We start from the raw sequence: 18214 nt of genomic DNA, 5'->3' as shown, positions 1-18214 counted from the left end.
TAGCCAGATTCAAAAATTATTTCCTAATAAACATGTAAGAAATTGATGTCAAGATTGATCATTAGTATTAATAATTTCCTACATGTGTCGACCCTCTTTCCATTTCAGTTGTGTTACTTATGAAAACGGAGGAGTGGCTGCATCACTACAAAAACTAACGTGCGGCAGAAACTCATAGCAGTCTGGATACAGCTAATGGGCGGCTCTTTGTTCCTTTTTCTCTCCAGGTAGGAAAGTTCTTCAGTGAGGTGGATGCTCACCTGATGTCTGCCCTCTACAACAATTCCTTCTTCACACGGAAGGAATCCTATGACTTTCAGTCTGTCTGTGCTCCGGAAGCTCCCAGCAACACAGGAGGTGCACCACGCAGAGTATATGTGGTAAGTCCTGGTTCCTCTGGTGGGGAGTCTTAGTTGAACATTGGAGCATTGTATGTACGGTAGGAATTTGCTTCAGACTTAGACAACAACTGGGATTAAACTGCCACAGCAGCAGCAGGAATCTGTTAAAGTTTTGTAGAACAACAAGCAGCTCACTGTATTTTAGAACAAAGAAACAAACAGAAGAAGGGTGTTCAGTAGTATAAACATAAAGTGTTAGAGATTCTTAAGATAGGAGGTGAGCGTTGCAGTTTGTGAAAGATCAGAGTACAAACTGAATAATTCTGAGATCTGAACACGGATAATTCCAGAGCAATTTTGCAGCCCATTTTTTAGATAACCCAAAGTGGGTTTGATTTCAAATTCGGAAGATGCCACAAAAAGAAAGTGTAAAACACATGGCAGTCAGTAGCAGTGTTGATGCTCTGCACCCACTGCAGGTGGCCATAGAGAGAATCACAGAGGAGCAGAGTTGGAAGGGGCCAGAGGGTCCAAGCCCCTGCTCAGTGCAGGACTCCCAGTTAAACCACCCCCCTCAGATGGGTGGCCCTCCTATGTTGCAGCTGCCACATCAGGCAGCCAGCAGGTGGCAGTCTCTCAAGCAACTTCCTGCACAGCAACTATGAAGTAAGAAAGAGTTGGGTCTGCAGAGTGGGGCCCTGGCTGAGCGCACAGTCCAGGTCTGGTCCATGGGGACTGGGCGGCTCGTGCTGCGGAAGAGTCTCCAAGTGATGGGGAAGAGATCTGAATGAGGAGGAGGAGGAGGAGTGCAGCCTGCAGCTGAAATGCCAAGGACAGTCAATCTAGAGACTGAGCGAGCTTCGGGTACCAGAGAAGAAAGAGGAGCAGGCATGGGAAATGGGCATGGCTGCTCCCGGACTCCATGACTTCTTTTCATAATGCCATATTTCCTAGCATGCTAATTCAGTTTGCTTATTCTGTCACTGATTCCTGCAATGCACATACTTAGAACTTTAAGGCCAACTTTCCTGGTTTGCGCTGCTATCAAAGTTGGAAGACCCATGCCAAGGAGAGAGGGATGGCCCCGACACTGCTAGTAACACAGAACATCGATGGGGCCTACCCCTGCTGTAGCGAAATTTCCCCATCTCTTCCATCCGTGTATTCAGTGTAGTTACAAGACTGAAGAAGCTGCAGTGCTGTGTTTATCACAGTTTGTTCTTGTTATTTAGTTTTCCTCTATTGCCTACATTGGGTTCTATCCAATGTTCATCTAATTGAAGCCCGGTTCATTTCAGTGGGTCTACTCTAAGTAGAATTAACATTGGATTCACCCCACTGAAGGCACGCAACACAGACTGCCTAATATGAGGGACAGTTGGTGGCCAGCAAACCATAGTTTATAAATCAAAGTTCTTTCAGGTACCTGATCTTGTCTAGTAAAATAAAATCAGTGCCTGGGATCTTGTATTACATGGTATGCAATGTCTGATACTGCAATCTGATCATAACATTTGCAAACTATCATTCTGTTCATATTAAGGTGATCTGATGACCTGATGATATAATTTTCATTAACTTCTTTTGTCTCTGTGTCCTATGATCCAGTGGGTATAATTATTTGTAGGTATCCAGTAGGTATAATTGTTTGTAGATTCTTTATCAGTGACCTAGCACTATTATCAGAAATTGGTTTCATCTTGCAGTATGAGCACAGGTTGTGTTTATACTTGGCCAAGGTACACACAAAAAAGATGACAAGTTGAGGAATTAGCAAACTTTGTAAAACCCTCTAGGCTCCATGCTTGGTTCTGAGCATGTGAGAAGCTACATGAAATGGAATGTGTGTTTTCTGTTCTCTTAAGTAATTATGCTTCCTTTGTCCTTTCATGTCCAGCCAACCATGGCAGATTTTCTGAACCTGGCTTGGTGGACCTCAGCAGCTGCATGGTGAGCCCTTCTTTTACAATTTACCAGATGAGTTCAGGAAGCACTGTTTTTATCACAAAACAGAAGTGCAGCACGCTCAACAATTTTGCATTGAGCATAATCATTACAAACCCTGTAGCAGAGGCATCCAGCACAGGTGTTCTAAGTTTGTAAAGTCAACATTTCAAAGTATTCAGTAGCAACCTAGGGGGTTCCTTGGCTTTTGATACCTTCTGGAGCCTGGGAAAAAAATCAAATCTGTATCTTCATACCCATTTAGGCATTTAAGTCAAAGAAACTGTTTTACTGGTAAAATGCACTGTTTCTGCTAACAAATAATGTCTGCTATTTCCTTCCACAAGGTCTCTATTTCAGCAATTTTTATATGGACTAACCTACAACAGCTGGTTTCAAACAGGTGAGCCTTCCTCATTGGTTCGTTGTATTCAGTCTCAAAGAGGTGAGTTGGCATTGAGGGAGCCCTGCAGCTTAACTGCAAAGCTAGACTAGCTTTAGGAAAGGAAAGGGACATTGGGCTACGTGGGATTGCAAGCGCTTCCTCTGTTACCAGTACCTTGGAGTCTTTGCTGAAGCTGTTCTTCAACACTGAAGAACAGTGTGCTTCCGCGTCATTAAATGTTGCACAGGATACATCTAGGAAAAGATGGTTACTAGTCCTTCTGAGTGCTGCTTCAGAAGACTTTAGGGCTGTGCTATGAAATTCAAATGGACTTGACAGGCCAAATTTGCAACCCGGTGGGACGCATGGGAGGTCCTTGGTCAGTGGAGTGGACAGGCAGAGGGAAGGGCAGCAAAGGTGGAGCCCAGAGTCATGGAAGGTATTCCTTTGGACAGCACGTTCAGCAACAACTGCCTTTCCACAGAGCTGTGAGTGTCTCTGTGTGTGCATGTCCTGCAAGAGGGACCAGATTGTAGAAAAGAATGTGGGCATCACTATGCACGTAATAACAATAATTATGATGACTGTATCCTTTGGGAGGCCACAAACCATAATCTCAGTGATCATGATCATAACAGTGATAATTATAATAATTAAAGCAAGAGATGATATTCTCAGAAGCACACAGAGAAGCACTCTTTCGAGCACACAAACTCTCTCTCGCCCCCCTGCCCGCCCACACACCCACACCATAGATACATACCATAGACTAGACCCCTTCAAAGACCGAAAAACATCTTACTGCTGGGGCCAGAGCTCCTCTGCCTCCCCAATCTCTGTGAAAAATGTTAGGCAGGCAGGCAGGCAGGCAGTCTGGGCATGTGCTGGCACCTCCACCTGAGCCAAGAGACCCCCCCTCTCCCAGTTGGCCGGGGCAATTTTCTTAGCATTTCCTGTCTGAACAGGGGTGCTAGCTCTGCCTGGCACAAGCCAGCAGACTGGCTCCAAAATGTTTCCACTTTAGAGGAAGGCTCTAGAATAGTAGAACCCTCTGAGCATGTGCAGAAGTTCACAGAGGCTCAGTTGTGACTCTGAAATGGTTGTTTTGGTCAAAAGAGCTCTTTTCGTAGCAGCACCTGGTCACTGTAGAGAAGTTGGCAGCAGCTTGCAGAAGAAGAAATATTTGCTTTTAAAAGGGAGTGGGGGGGGGGCATGTGTGTTGGGGGAACAATGGAGGAGCAATGCCTGGAATGCTCTTTAGCTGAAGCTTCCATTGCCTCATGGGGTCAAATTTGTAATTCTCCTGCCCCAAGTAGGGTAAATTCCACTTGAAAGGTGATCAGTGTATCAATTCTGCCTCAACTGGATGGCAATCCTAAACACACTCCCGAGGACTGAGCATCAGGAACATATATTCTGAGTAAACATGTACAAAACTGTGCTGGTAGGAAGTTCAGCTGGAAAAATTCCACATGGTCCCTGCAGCCATGGCAACGTGCATTGCATGGATACAGCAAAACAAACGTCTTCGTGCAATGGGCAAACCAAGCATGAGTGAGTCAAGCTTTTGGCCTACTGAAGAAATGCAACTCCTTCCCCTCAAAATGTTCAGTAATTTGCGTGGGACGTGGTAAAGGTGCTGTGGGCCAACCAAAGACCCTTATAGGCTTTTATCAAGGCCCCAGGTTTTATGCTCGATATGTCTGCTTTAAGGTGCCCTTGGGTTGTCTTTTGTTTCATTGGTGTTTTCTTCTCACTGTCCCCAAAACAGTGCTGACTCTCCATATACACACACACCCTCCTCTCAGATTTAGAGACTGGCTGTTCCCAAGAGACAATTGAAGCATCACAGTTGAACTGTAATTGAAGCATCACAGAACTCCAGCATACTTCAGGAAGCCTGCTGTGATGTGCCAAAAGGAGAGGAGGGAGCGGAGAAAATGAAGCAGCTGGATTTGGTTTCTGCTAAGAAATGAGCTAGATGCAAGCAAGATGCCCATAGTGAATGAGTTTAGGAGCACCAATGTATCACAAGACACGTGAAAATTCAGTAACGGAGCAGGAGTGATCAGGTTATGCAGACTATGCATAAGGCCAAGGCCAGCGATGCTTACTCCTCTTCAGGAGGGTAACATTTATGCATAAGGTGGAAAAGATGGAAGGTGAAGCAGGAAAGGCATTGCAGCCTGCTCTGTGACACTTTTTCTAACTTCCTGCACAATTGCCAGTAGCAGATTGCACAAAAAGGTCAGTAGCTTAGACCCAGGTTTAGAGAAAGGCAATTTGGTTGCAGTCTATATGCTCTTGCCTGTAATGAGCTCTTACTTCCCTAATAAGCAGGCATGTCTAGACGTGCACTATTAATTGAAAGGGGTTAGGAAGGATAAGCCCAAAGAGCGCTGCTTCCGTTCCATTCCACTATTGGTGTTGTGCGTCTAACAGAGGATGTCACCGCGGACAGCGTGGAGTCCAAAGAGACCAGCTGCATCATGAAGCAGACGCAGTACTACTTCAGCACAACTGACTACACTTACAACACCATGATCGACTGTGGCAATTGCTCCAGGTCAGTGGAAGCTGTCCCTGCCGTAAAGGTAGCTCACCGAAGCTGTTGATATCCTGGAGGTGGTCAGACTCCTTGGCGTGGGTCCCTCTCTTTTTAACTGCCAGGCTAAAAGATGGCTGCCAGGATGGGCACAAGTGGTTGCAGGGACCGTTGGAGGGTTTTGATTGGCACTTTAGGAGCACAGGTTGTTTCCAGGTGGAGGCTCCCAGCACTGTTAGTCAAAAGGCACCGCACAGCCATTTCATCTTTTCCTCCTGAGCAGGTGTGTGGGGGGATGGAAGAAGCAGTGCAAAAACAAGGGAGGGTCAGAAATGGAAGAAAGATCACCTAGTCTTCTCCCCACTGTAAAGTCACTCATGTAGGCAGGGCCATTGCCCGACACTGCCCTCTGGGAGCACCCGCAGAACCTTTTGTGAGGGAGGCAGGGAGTGGCTTGGCCTCTGGAGTCCGACAAATCCTGCCCCTGCCACAAAGGTGGGGAGCCCATAGGATTGCCCTCTAAACAGCTTAAAGAGCCTTGTAACTGAGTTTATTTAAGGCCATGAAATTCATTTTGCTAGCATAGAAAAGCAGCATAAATAAGATGGTGTAGATAGGCATAGGGAAGATTCCTAAGGGAGCCAAAGATTAGTATTAAGGGCCTAGCTGGAGCCTGTGAACTTTGGAAAGTGAATGTTGGGTAGCAGTCACCTGACTTCGCTAGCGCATGATGTTTATAAGGGATAGCTTGTGGTTGGTGCACCTATTTCTTAAGACGAGTTGCCAACTGCAGAGTCCAAAGACAGGGTGCCCAAGGAGGAACTGGAGCATGTCCAAGTTCTTTGGGATTAGCAAAGGCATCAGCTGCAACATTAGTTGATGGAGGATGCTTAGGTTTGGCGTGGTGGGCTTAGAAAGAGCTGGACCGCTGTATGATAGCCAGGCAGCATTAAAGGTTGGCAATAGGCATAATACAAGGGTTAAAAACAGAGCCTCAGCCCAGCTGGCAAGCGTTGCCTTCATTCAAGACTCTAGGGTCTTTTCCAACCTTACACAAAAGGTCTTTGCGGTAAGGCAAGAGACTTCACCAGTGAACACAGTAAGCCAATTCTGTTTTTTTCCTATTTTTGTATTCAGGCTGAACGGTGTGTGTGCATGCAACTCTTTTTGCATAAATGTATCCTATCCTATTTTAAACCATTGCCTGGGTGCGTGCAATTTAAGGCAAGCACTTCTCCCAGCTGGCACCACATCTGGGCAGACAGGAGCAGGACTCCTGTCTCCATTTTGGACAGGAAGCTTAAGGGAAAAATCACCAGTACATTCTATTGCCCTGCGAACTATGCAATGATGCATTTAATATATTTTCCCTAATCTGTATTGATAAGCAAGCATCATCCATGCATTGTCATATTTTCTCTCCTAATAGAAAGTGAGGCTCAGGCCTACCGCCACTACAAGTGGCAAGGTTTTAGGATGAGGGCACAGCAAACACAAACAGCAGTGAAGCCTGGCGACGCCAATTTCAGTGGGGCGTTTTAGTCTGAACTCTCCATAGTGCTGAACCTTAATCCCAAACTAGGCTTAGCATGGTGAATAAGCTGCATAAGCTTCCAACTAAAACCTGGAGTTAGGAGAGTAGCCCACTGACATGGACGCCACCAGCCACTGCTGTTCCTGTGCCCCATATGTTTGATGTGAAATGCATGCATCGTGTATCTGAATGGGGGTACTCTTGCCATAACGGCCAGTGTAATTCTTGGCCTCATTGTGTGAGCCGAGTTGTGACCAACCAGAGTAGCCAGCATCCCTTTTCGCTTTCTCTCCTTCTCCAGGCTCTTCCATGCACAAAGGCTGGCTAGCACCAACCTTCTGTTTGTTGTAGCAGAAAAGCCAATATGCAGCCAGTGTGAATCCACCAAGCTCCTCCAAGCAGAAATAAAGGGTATCCTTTGCTGCTCAGCTCTGCTGCATGAAACTGATCACTTCCAACATGGCATCATTTTGAACGGGCAGACTGGATTGGCATTCCCAGTGTTTTCTGTTGGGCTTCTATAAATGCCTTCCTGGATATTCACACAATGAGTCTGATCTCCAGATTAGATTCATGTGAACAGGATCCAACAAAGGAAAGCATGGAAACTCCATACCTTGCGATATTATTTTGCAGCATAGGTATAGGAGAGGGATTTGCAAGTATGTATAGACAGGAGCACTACTGGTTTATATCAGGTAAAGCTACCCACGATTTTGGGATTGGCCCTCAGGAGGTGTTGCAGACAGAACCACTGCAGAGAGGTGGGGGGAAGGCGGAAAGAGCCAACAGAAGAGCTGATGGTTGCTGTGATGTGGAAGAGGGTTTAGATCAGCTTTCCTCAACCTGGGACCCACCAGATGTTTTGGACTTCCCACTCCCATCCGCTCTAATCAATATGGGCAATAATCTGGAACACTGGGAATTGTTGTTCAAAACACCTGGAAACACCAGGTTGGGCGAGGTTGGTTTGGGTGTATAGGGAACTATTAGAAACACACTGAAAGGAGACGTATTCACAGAGGAGCACTTCCATACTTCTTCCTTCCTAGAGCAGTGGCTTCTGAAGTTATAACACTGCCATTTGTAATGTTTATGAGAAGTAGTAAAGCCAATTCTTCTTGTGCCAGGCATTATGTACTCCACCCACACACAAGAGGGGAGGGATCAGGACCCACCAGGGCTTAAAGAAGGGCTTTCCCCCAACAAAACTGAAGACAGGAAAGGGGACTCAAAGAGCCCAGCAAGGACTGAGGAAACTCAGAGTGCTGGCTGACTGAAGGGGGAAATGGGAAATGTTGAGGGGTGGGGGACTGGCATATCTGGGTGGCTGGATCAGCCCACCCCACAACTTGCTGCAGACCCAGCTTGAAACTGACCGGCCCTCACAGTTCTGGAGGGTGAACCTTGCTGCCTGAAATGCTAGCAGACATTTATGAAAAGCTCAGTTTGCATGGTATTTCTCAGCTGTACGATTTTAAACAAATTAAGACATTTCTCTATTTCATGATAATTTCCTTGACAACGGAAAGCCCCACCGGGAGATCGCAACCAATGTGAACTAGTAGAGAAGCCACGGTATCGAAAAGGTCCACATGTCTGTTTTGACTACAATAAAACGGTACGTGGAAGAAAATACTACCTTATGAGCGTAAGGAGCGCCTGGGAATACCTGAAGTGACTTTTCTCTAGGGAAAGGATACCCTGGGATCTGGGAAGCCAAGGGCTGAAACAGCCTACAGGAGCTCCCTTGTCCAACCATTCTAGTGGTACAGAGAACCAGTCAGTTCACCCTCAAAATGGCAAGCTGGAGCACTAGCTCATGAGCCCATCTTGAAGAAGTGCTCAAATCTGATGCAAGGAAAGTTTGATGTTCCTTGCAAATCCCATTCCAATATTTATGTACTAGTTAATTGATATCCCACCTTTCCTCCAAGGAGCCCAAGGCAGTGCACCTGATTCTCCTCATCTTCATTTTATTCACAATAATCCGATATGGTGGGTTGGGCTGAGAGCTAGTGATTGGCCCAAAATTCCCAGTGAGCTTTCTGGGGAGTGGAGCCTGTACCCACCCCCCCACCCCCCGTCCCAGTCCTGCTAACTGCCACACCACACTGACTGTAAAGAAAAGGATCTTACACTTCCTCAGGAAACTTGGCTAGGATGTTGGAAAGGAGAAAGAGCTCCGATCTTCCATTTTCAGTGGCAAAACTTGTAATAGGCCTGTAAACAGTGACTCCATTCAAAAGGACTTTTTAGCAGCTCTTCCTAAAAGAAAATGAGCTGGATGTCCTCTTTATCCCAACATGCTTCAGTCATTTTTCTTTAAGGAACAGTTTCCTTCCCTGCCTCTATAGAAACTCTGTGAATATGTTCAGAACTAATTCCCAGGCATTTGAATTGCACCATGCAGAACTGGGCCCTAGGGTACTGCAGGAGAGAAATGTTTTGCAGAGAAGACTGAGTTGATGATAAAACAGCCTTTTCCTTGCAAAGGAAAAATGCCTTACAATGGGTGTAGCGTCAGAAGTAATAGGCTCTGACCATGCAGAGGATGACGCAGAAATTTCTCACTTTTGTTTCCACAGGAAAACACCTCGGATTGTGGCAGAGGGGTTTCCTATAGACCTTCTTTGAGTATCTTGTTATCTCTGCAGCTGCTCCTCCTCTACTTGACTGCCAGTCGCCACCCGCTGCCCTTGGCGCCTTGCCTTTGAAACATTCATTGAGTTCTAGCCCATCCATGTTTGCTTTATGCACCATCTCCATCCCCCTCCAGACTTGTCAGAGGAGGGCAGCTGCCTTGTCCCATCAACTCTAGTTATACCTGAGCACTCGCTCATGAGGAACATCTTTCTTCGCTCAGAAGTCCAGAAGCTCTTCTCATTATTTGCTTCTCCTTTTCCCTTATCCTCTCCGTGCCCTTCCAGTGTCTCTGCACAGCAGGTTGTGCAAGCACAGAGCTCTGAGCAAGACTTGGGGAAGCAAGAGCCATCGCGACCTTCCCACAGAGTGAACAGCCCTGAGCTTTGATTCCTTGCTCCCTGCTCCATCCATTGAGCTGTTGGCCAAAAGCAAAGAACAGCAGCCTCGTGGCTTTCCCCCACCAAATCTGTGGAATCCTGGGAGACCTTTGCCAATGTTCATCAAAAGATTTCTCATTATTCTATTGTCTTAAAAGTATTTAATCAACAGTCCTGACAAATTACTGTTGTGTTTAAAACAATTTACCTTCCCATTCCAATCATGCAAAACAGAAGCAGCAGCAACAAAAACCAATAGAGCAGAAAAAACTGGCATATCTTGCCAAACTGAATCTGTAGTCTAGTTAACCTTTCAGACAATTCCACTGGCTTGTCCAATTCAAAGTGATCCTAGGATGTCACCGCAGCATCTCCATTCCACCCAGTCCACTCTGTGCTTTCCAAGGCCATCGCTGCTGAGTTTCTCATTAATTAGATCCCATCCCAAACCAATTTTGAATTATTTTTAGCCTGAAGATTTTAATCTAGATCTTTCTACATTTAACTTCTAAGCATCTTAGTCTGACAAATTATAGTATTTATTGTCAGCAACAAAGACACAAAGAAAAAAAAAGGATTTGACTTGAATTTTGGTATTATTTATTTAAACCAATTAACTCCCTACTTAAAGGACTTGGAAAGCAAGCAGGGGAGAATGAAATGTGTGAACAAAGCATTCTTGTAACTTATGCATGATTGGAGGATACAGTGGCTTTTACTGTCTTTGGTAAAATGAATAGCAAGAAAGAGTCATTCTAGTGGACAATCAACATGGCAGAACCCCAGCAGTCCCTGGCTCCAGTCATTCCTTACCAGGTCCAAAAGTGTGTGAGGCAATCAAGAAAACAAGATGATTTATCCTGCTCCCCAGACCACTGTGAAGACTTGACTTCTGCAGTGATGTTCCCGAGATGGGCCAACCATGGACAAGGCCAAGACAAAGATTACCTTTCTGGTTCACATGGTCCCTCTTCTTCTAAAGGAGATTGTCCACTACACTGGCAGCAGCCTCTGTGCCAAAGTCAACTGAGAAGGTGATAGCCAAAGGTTTTCTTCCTGGATGTTGTGCAGAAGCCTCACTGTACCTTTATAATGCTCTCCAGTTTTCCAGACCTGGAATTTATGTGATGGTGAAGGCAGCACAAGTGGGGCCTCTAAAAGCAGCCACTTCCCATCACCGTCACTGCCTAAGTACTTTGCAGGTTACCAGCATAGTGCAAGGTTATGATGGCACTTGCTGCTCAGCCCGAGTCGAAGGAACACATCGGATAACTCGTCCGGCACACATTCCATGTCTGAATTGAGCATTATTGACAGCAGCTAGACAATCTATGGCAGATTTGAAACCAAGAGTAAAGCTAAACTGTATCAGCCACTCTCCTCAAAAGCTGCGTGTTGGTTGGACTTGCCTTGGGCAAGTCACTAGCCTTTGTGCCTGTTACTTGTGCACATAATCATAAATGTACATTGCTGTTTGGTAGAAACTGGAAGGCTTTTAGTCCCTAGGCAACTCCAAAGTTTCCTTCTCTTTAGCCAAATGTCCCAGTGCGTTGACACTGCAACCAGCAACGTGGGAAGGATCTTCTCTTGTTTCTGCTTTATGTGATGTGAGAACCACAAGCTGAGATTCACTTCCGGGCTACGTGAAGAACTGCAGCAGTGTACAACACAGTGTGATGCAACATCATCAGTGGGAAGCAGTTAATTGCTACATCTGTAATTGGGATGTACTGTCCTTGCAGCTCAATGTGATTTGGTGTGGCTTATGGTAGCCTTTTGACATGCTGTGCACAAATGTGTGCTTCATTTCAACTTCACCTGCTCTTTTCCTCAAACAAAAGTCTGTTCAAGATAATTAATCCAAACAGTGGCATACTACCTGTAACAAATAATTCAAGTGTTACCAATTTCATTTGCTTTGTTACAAGGAAATCCAGAATGCAAAACAAGTCATTTGAATCTGTAAGCTGGAAAGCAAAGAAAGCAACCCAGTTCAATTAACCAGTTACAGTGTGTCTCTTGATCTTTAGTACGAAAACCAGTAGTTTGGGGGAAAACCTCCTGCAAAAAAGGGGGGAGGAGGAAAGGTACCATTCTGACATCACAAGTGTGATGCAGACTCTGTAGACTTGTAGCTACCCTACAACTGTGTTTCATTGCAAGGCAAATGCACCCCTAAAATTTGGTACATCTTGGGAGACTGACATGGGCCCAAATTGTCCCAAAGCATGTCATGGAAATGTATCCTTACAGAAAAGGATACTGGTCCTGGTCTGGCTTGATCAAGAAGAGGTCATATCAGGTCACTGCTTTAATAAATGACAGTGTACTACAAATCCAACTGGGAACTGTCCGATGTAGAAAAAAGTATTTCAGTGATCTAGAAGTAGACCTTTGGTGCACGTGCTGTGATGCGCATGCTTTCATTCCGGTGCTGCTTGTTCAGGAGACGAGGAAGGAACTAGGTTTTTTAATCCCTCTAAAGCTAACTTCATCCCAATTCCTCTCTCTGTGTGTTCCCTCTCTAACCACAACTGAAATCCTGTGTCTCAGATCAGCAGCTGAAAAGGCTTTTCTTCCTAGTCTCTGTTTTTTCCAGCAGGCATATGTATACAATGAAATACCACTGGTGCTAAGGGTAATAGTTTTGCTTCATTGGGCTTGTATCAATCTCTAGAGATGTAAACTGGGGAGATATAAATAACTAACTCTACCTGACATTCTGTAGAGAGTATCATTATTCCTTGAGCATACTCCCAGTAATAATCTTGTGTACTGGTTTTGTAAACACCCCCAGGATCTCATGGGCCTCTCCTGAGCGGAGGTTGCCAAATTGTGCCAAATTGTGTGATTGTTTTGTGATGTGGGCAACTTGTCTGTAGTGTGCTTGGCTGAAATACCCCAGGTTCATCCCAGTTTAGTCTGACTTAAACCAGTCTCTCTTATGCCATTTTGTCTGTGACTGTTTGGCTAGTGCTCTGGAACCACCATTCATAGGGTGTACCTCATTAATAACAGATGTAGAAAAGCCAGGTGAAGAAAGCTGGAGCTCAGAGCCGAGGCACTTCTCGGGAGATGGCAGAGGGCCTGCCGTGCTCAGCATCTGTGCAGGGAGAGCTGGTTTTGCAGAATGGCCCTTCCCTGCTTCCGAATACCTTACCACACTGGCCGTATGGATACCCACATTTTGGACAGCCGTGAGACTTGGTTGTTTTGGCTGACGCAGAATCACTTAAAACCCAGTTTAACATCCATTGATGACGTCTTTGCTAGTGTTTGAATGTGATGGTCTTGGAGAACTTTGTTTTGAAACCTGTATGCACCTAACAAAGCCTCATCAGAAACTGGCAATGTGTCAGTCTGACATTCATATAAAATAGCAGCAGTGCTATCAAGTCTGACTTAGTCCTCCCAAGCCCAAGCACTGGACAAAAAAAGGGGAAAAGTCTAGCTGCTGTGGCTCCATAATCTGCACAAACAGCCATTCACTTGCCTGGCTTTTCTTCCTTTCAGGTGTGCTTGCTCCCCCCCCCCCTTTGATTCCAGGACGGCACATGTGCCACTTGTCACAGCACTAAATCCATCCTTGGGCTTGACTTTCCTGCACCTTTTCAAAAGGTCTCATAGAACTTCACGTACATTTATAGACTTAAATGTGCATTCATCCCTTTAAAAAAAAACCCCACAAAATCAGAATTGTTTTAAATGTGGAAAAACATTCACCGCATCCTAAGTTTCAGCTAGACACAGGCAGCTTCTGATGCCACTACACAGAACGGAGTTTCCCCGAGCTCATTCTGGGAGAAATGAATACATCTGAACAAAACACAATGAGTGTGCTTCCACAAGTGGTCAGCAATGAAATTATATACATCTGTATGGATCCTAGTTTTCACACCAAGGGTTGTAATGGGAGGGCAAGGCCAGCTATAGTGAAGACTGCCAATGGAAGAGCAACTGAAGATCCATTCTAATTGCAACAGAGCTGCAGCTGTTCAACATTACAAGGTGCAAATTAGGCAGCCTCTCAATGACTTGCTTTGGTTGTAAAGACAGCTGCCCACACCTCTGCTTTGCTTGTAATTTAGGAATGTCAATTAATCCTTGCTAATGGCTAAGGCTTCTCTTCAACTGAAGTTGCAGTGTGTTAAACCTCCCGAGAGAAGGAAGATGAATTATCCAGTAAAAGCTGTGTCTGTTTCTCTATTTCCCTATAGCGTATCTATCCTCATGTCAGCATTACACTTTCTCAGCACCTGACTTTGGTCTCCCTTTCAGTGGGAAATGAAGACTGCTGAACGGAGAGCCCTGGCGATGGAAGATGTCCACATAGTCCAACACCAGGCAGAGCAGAGATGGCAACATGGCATATTTCCCACTTTTAGCACTTCCTCAATCACACCTGGGCATCAGAGGGATGCAGTCTCTTGACTGGCCAGTCACAGAACCAGACGTGATGGGCATGTTGCCTTGCTGCCAACTCCTTTCCCTCGTGATGTCTTTGGAAGCCTTGTTCAAATAATAATGGGCTAAGTCTTAAAGGAGCTGGGCTGAAAGGTCTCCCTTTCCTATTCCTCCTCCCTCTGAACAATACCCTTTCTTCATATTTTTCACAGCAGTCAAAAGACTGAAAAAGGCCTTGTTTCTCTGGGTTTCAGAGCCAAAGAGGGCAAGTATTTGGATGGTGAACTATTCCCTAAAATGAGAAAATGTGATCCTGTTTTTAATCCAAGCAGGTCTTTTCTTTTCAGGTTTTTCATTTGTTGTTGAACGATTGGTGTTTGTGCATGAGCTGATGGCATTGCAGTATGTGCAAATCTGGCAATGGAAACAAATACCTTGGTCAGTCCCCTGCTACAGTAGTGACGTTTGCCTTTTAATACTGAGATCTTCAGATGTACAATGCATAAGTGTACCTAGCAGATCCATCTATTCAGAACCAAAAATGAGGCTGAAAAGCCCATTCCCAGCACAGCTTGTGTTAGCTGAAGGAGAGCCTAGTGTCCCAATGCTCTGAGCTATGGCCCCAACAGCCAGACCCCTGGATCATTTAGCCTTCCTCCAGTTCCCTTATTAGCTTTGCCCACTGGAGGCAGGTGGAGATGGTGCTGAGGTGGGGATGGAAACCCAGAGTTTGGCTTTTGCGTTTTGACCTTTTTATTTCCAACTGAAGGAGAGGGGTGGCCTTTCAGAATGTGCTGAATGACCCTGTAGCCAACGAAAGCTGGTGTTCCAATCTTGGGTGGGGAGGTATCAACTTTGGCTTGCAATCTGAACTTTTAAGCAGCTATCCTTGCTGCTAAATCAGTGTTGTAGATTGGGTTCAGCGACCTGCATAGCTCCTTTAAAGTTCTGACTGCAACCCAGGGTGAACAGATTGCTGCACCTTGCCTCCACTCTGTATACTAGAAATGGAATGGCAATATTTTCTCAAGCTCTTCAGAAGAGAAAGGTTTCTGGAAATGAAGCAAAATAGCATTAAATGGGAGAAATTCAAAAGAATATTGACTTGAAGAAGCAGAATATCTGGCATAAGCAAAGACAGACTTACAGAAATAGCTGAGGGAGGGCATTTTGCAGCCATGGACTTGGTGTCAAGCTGATTTCCTGAATTCTAGAGGACAGTCAGTAGTGTGAGAGAATGAAGCTGCACATGGTTGGAGTCTCCAGGAAGCAGCGGATTTGGAGAAGTGTGTAGTTAGAAGCAGCTGGTGAAAGCACTGGTCAGTCCCATCTAGGGACACTTCTTCCAGCTAATCTGAAAGAACTGGGTGATGGCTGGGCTCAGCCTTTCCAGAGCGCCAGTCTGTTCTCATGCGAGGTTAATGGCAAAAAGTAGTAAGGAGTCAACACACTTAGCCCACTCAAAAACCTACTTGAGCAAAGCCATTAGTGGTAGGGTAGGAGGGTGAGGAAGGGAGAAGAGGTCTAGGAACCTGACAGTGTTGGAACTTTGACTCCAGAGCAAAGGGGGCAGGGAGGTGAATCATTAACAATGGCAAGGTTAATTAAAGGTCATTTTGCTTGTAGCTTTTTCAGTGTGTGTTTGGTTATGTCTATGGGAACTGTGCTTTGACCAGATGGCTGGCTCTGTGTTACCAGGAGTGTGTGTAAATCTGTAGTCTAGTCAGGTGCTGCTCATTTGAGAAAAATGAAGAAAAAAAGAAATATACATAACTATAAATATATATATATATTATATTTTAAGTTAAAAAACTAAAGAAAAAAACAAAACAGCAAGTAGCGGTTTTTACAGCTGCTAGAATCCTATTCCTCTCATCCTTCATCTGAAAAGTTTTCTTTCCGATAATTCAGAAGTTTTTTTATTATTATTTTAATTTTTTTTTGTACAGAAGAGTTGGAAATTTAAAAAAGACTAAAATCTTTGTAAAATATTGTGTGTGTGATTCCTTGTAAAATATTTTCAAATTGTTTATTACAGAGGATCAGTTATTAAATAATGTTCATATTTTCACTTCAAATGCAGTGGCTCTTTTACTGGTTTATAAAGGTGTGAGTTGGGCAGGTGCCATCCTTTCCTATCATTCTCATATGTATTGCTCCAGATTTCTCATGCAACAATCATAATGAGGTGGAAAATATTAAGAATAAATAGAGCCTTGGTCTTAACTTGATCTGAAAGGGCTCCAGGGTTCTATTTCAAGCTCTGGTCTACTTTTTGAACTGGGTGGAGATTCTCTCCCAGTCCTCTGTCAGTCCCACTTTTGATCTGGAGATGGTTTTATTTGTGTTGGTTAATTAACCCCTACAGAGAGGTTAATTGACACCAGCAAGTGGTGGAAATACGTAAGTATTCTTGAATCCATGCATGAAAAGGCAGCTTCTTTCACAGAAATAAAAGGGATGAATTAGATGGCACTCCTCTCTAAGGCTAATGTTTTCCTTTACCCTTGGTGAACAGATGTGGGGTTAATGGCCTGCTTTGTAATCAGAGCAGGTAAGAAGAAATTTTAAAAATACAGACAGAGAAGGAGAAGGCAAGAGAACACCAGAGGCTCTTTTGGTCTCCAGCTCCCACCTCCCAGGGGATCCCAAGCCAGCTTTTCAGGTGAACCTTCCCTTCCTTCCTCCCTACCTGACTGTGCTGGCAGAAACAGGCAAGTGCCGAGGGTTTACTGGCCTCACTGGCCTCCAATTAAATCACGGAAGAGTTGCCCAGAACTTCAGAATTTGAGCTTTTCTAAACAGACATGCCAAGCATGACTGCTCTCAGAAACAGACCGGTGAACATATAAGGATAGGAGTTTAAAATTAAATGTACATATTGGCATTCCCAGAAAGCATTGCTTGGAGGAGATAATTGCAATATATCCCAGAAGAGAAGCTATGCTATGTATGGTGCTACTGTTCAAATATTATCAGCCTTGCAGCTCACTTCTCCACACAGACCTATGTTACCCATTTGAAATACACTGATGGCCTGCTTTTGGGAGCTGCGAATGGAACAAATGCTTTCCGCTTTATAGTTTCCCTGTCCAGCCACCTACAGATGGGAATGCGGAAAATCAGGATCACTTTAATATACATTTAAGGGGAAGATTGCCAAAGAAGTCCAACAGAGACATGTTTGACTTCAAAAGAGGAAACTTTTCTAGAATGTGGGAATTGGTAAAAAGGAAGTGTCAAGAAAGCTAATGGAGAAAAGGTGTTCTTCAGAAAATGGAAGTTTTGTCCAAATGAGGAAAAGCAGCACAATCTTGCACAAGGAAGATGCAAACTGATCAGAGAAGCAAAGTGGCATTTTGAGGAGGTATCGGTAACAACATCAAGGCCAGCAAAAAAATTGTTTACATATATCAGAAGCATGAAACCAGCTAGAGAGACAGCTGGAGCACTGGATGATAATAGGGTTACGGTGTGCTAAAGAAGACTGCAGAGAAGCTGAATGAATTCTTGTCATTTGTCTTCACAGCAAAGGAAACAGGACTGATTCCTGTTCCCAAAATTGTGTATTCAGGAAGAGAGTCTGAGGAACTAAGGCAGGTAGTAGGGACAAAAGTCAAAATTTTCAACTTTATCAATAACTGAAAGTTAATAAATCACTAAACCCACATGGTATCCATCTTAGAGTTCTTAAGAGTCCTAGAGCTCAAATATGAAATTGCTGATCATCTTACAAAAATGTGTAACATGTCCCTAAGATAGCCTCTGTATCAAAAGACTATAGTATAGCCAATGCAACACCTTTTCTTAAAAAAAAAAAAAAGGATGTGGGGGAAATTAACTGGCCAGTTAATGTAATGTCCGTTCTGGGTTAATTGGTTGAAACTGTTATCAAAGAAAGAATTAGTAAGCATACAGAAGGGCAAGCCCTGCTGAAAAGGAATCAATATTTCTTCTGCAAAGGTAAGTTCGGTCTCATTAATCTTTCAGGGTTCAGAGTTCCAATAGACATGTGGCAGAGATGATCTAGCAGATGTA

General features: G+C 44.5%; 1 protein-coding gene across 2 annotated transcripts in view; it reads left to right on the top strand.

Moving 5' to 3' along the window:
• Positions 1-15164, top strand: part of CACNA2D2 (calcium voltage-gated channel auxiliary subunit alpha2delta 2) — a 658873-nt gene extending 643709 nt beyond the window's left edge. For both annotated transcript variants that reach the window (XM_044451244.1, XM_044451243.1), the window contains 7 exons: positions 228-380; positions 2239-2291; positions 2633-2688; positions 5113-5236; positions 7051-7160; positions 8282-8370; positions 9338-15164. In XM_044451244.1, the coding sequence (XP_044307179.1) occupies positions 228-380; positions 2239-2291; positions 2633-2688; positions 5113-5236; positions 7051-7160; positions 8282-8370; positions 9338-9466 (714 nt within the window). In that variant the 3' untranslated portion in view covers positions 9467-15164. The remainder of the gene's footprint in view (positions 1-227; positions 381-2238; positions 2292-2632; positions 2689-5112; positions 5237-7050; positions 7161-8281; positions 8371-9337) is intronic.
• Positions 15165-18214: the final 3050 nt, after the last annotated feature.

Source organism: Varanus komodoensis, unplaced genomic scaffold (genome assembly GCF_004798865.1).
Source record: "Varanus komodoensis strain SLA01 unplaced genomic scaffold, ASM479886v1 scaffold6_2, whole genome shotgun sequence".
NCBI lineage: Eukaryota > Metazoa > Chordata > Lepidosauria > Squamata > Varanidae > Varanus > Varanus komodoensis.
Note: the sequence above shows the minus strand (reverse complement) of the source record. Positions and strands in the feature narration are given on the sequence as shown.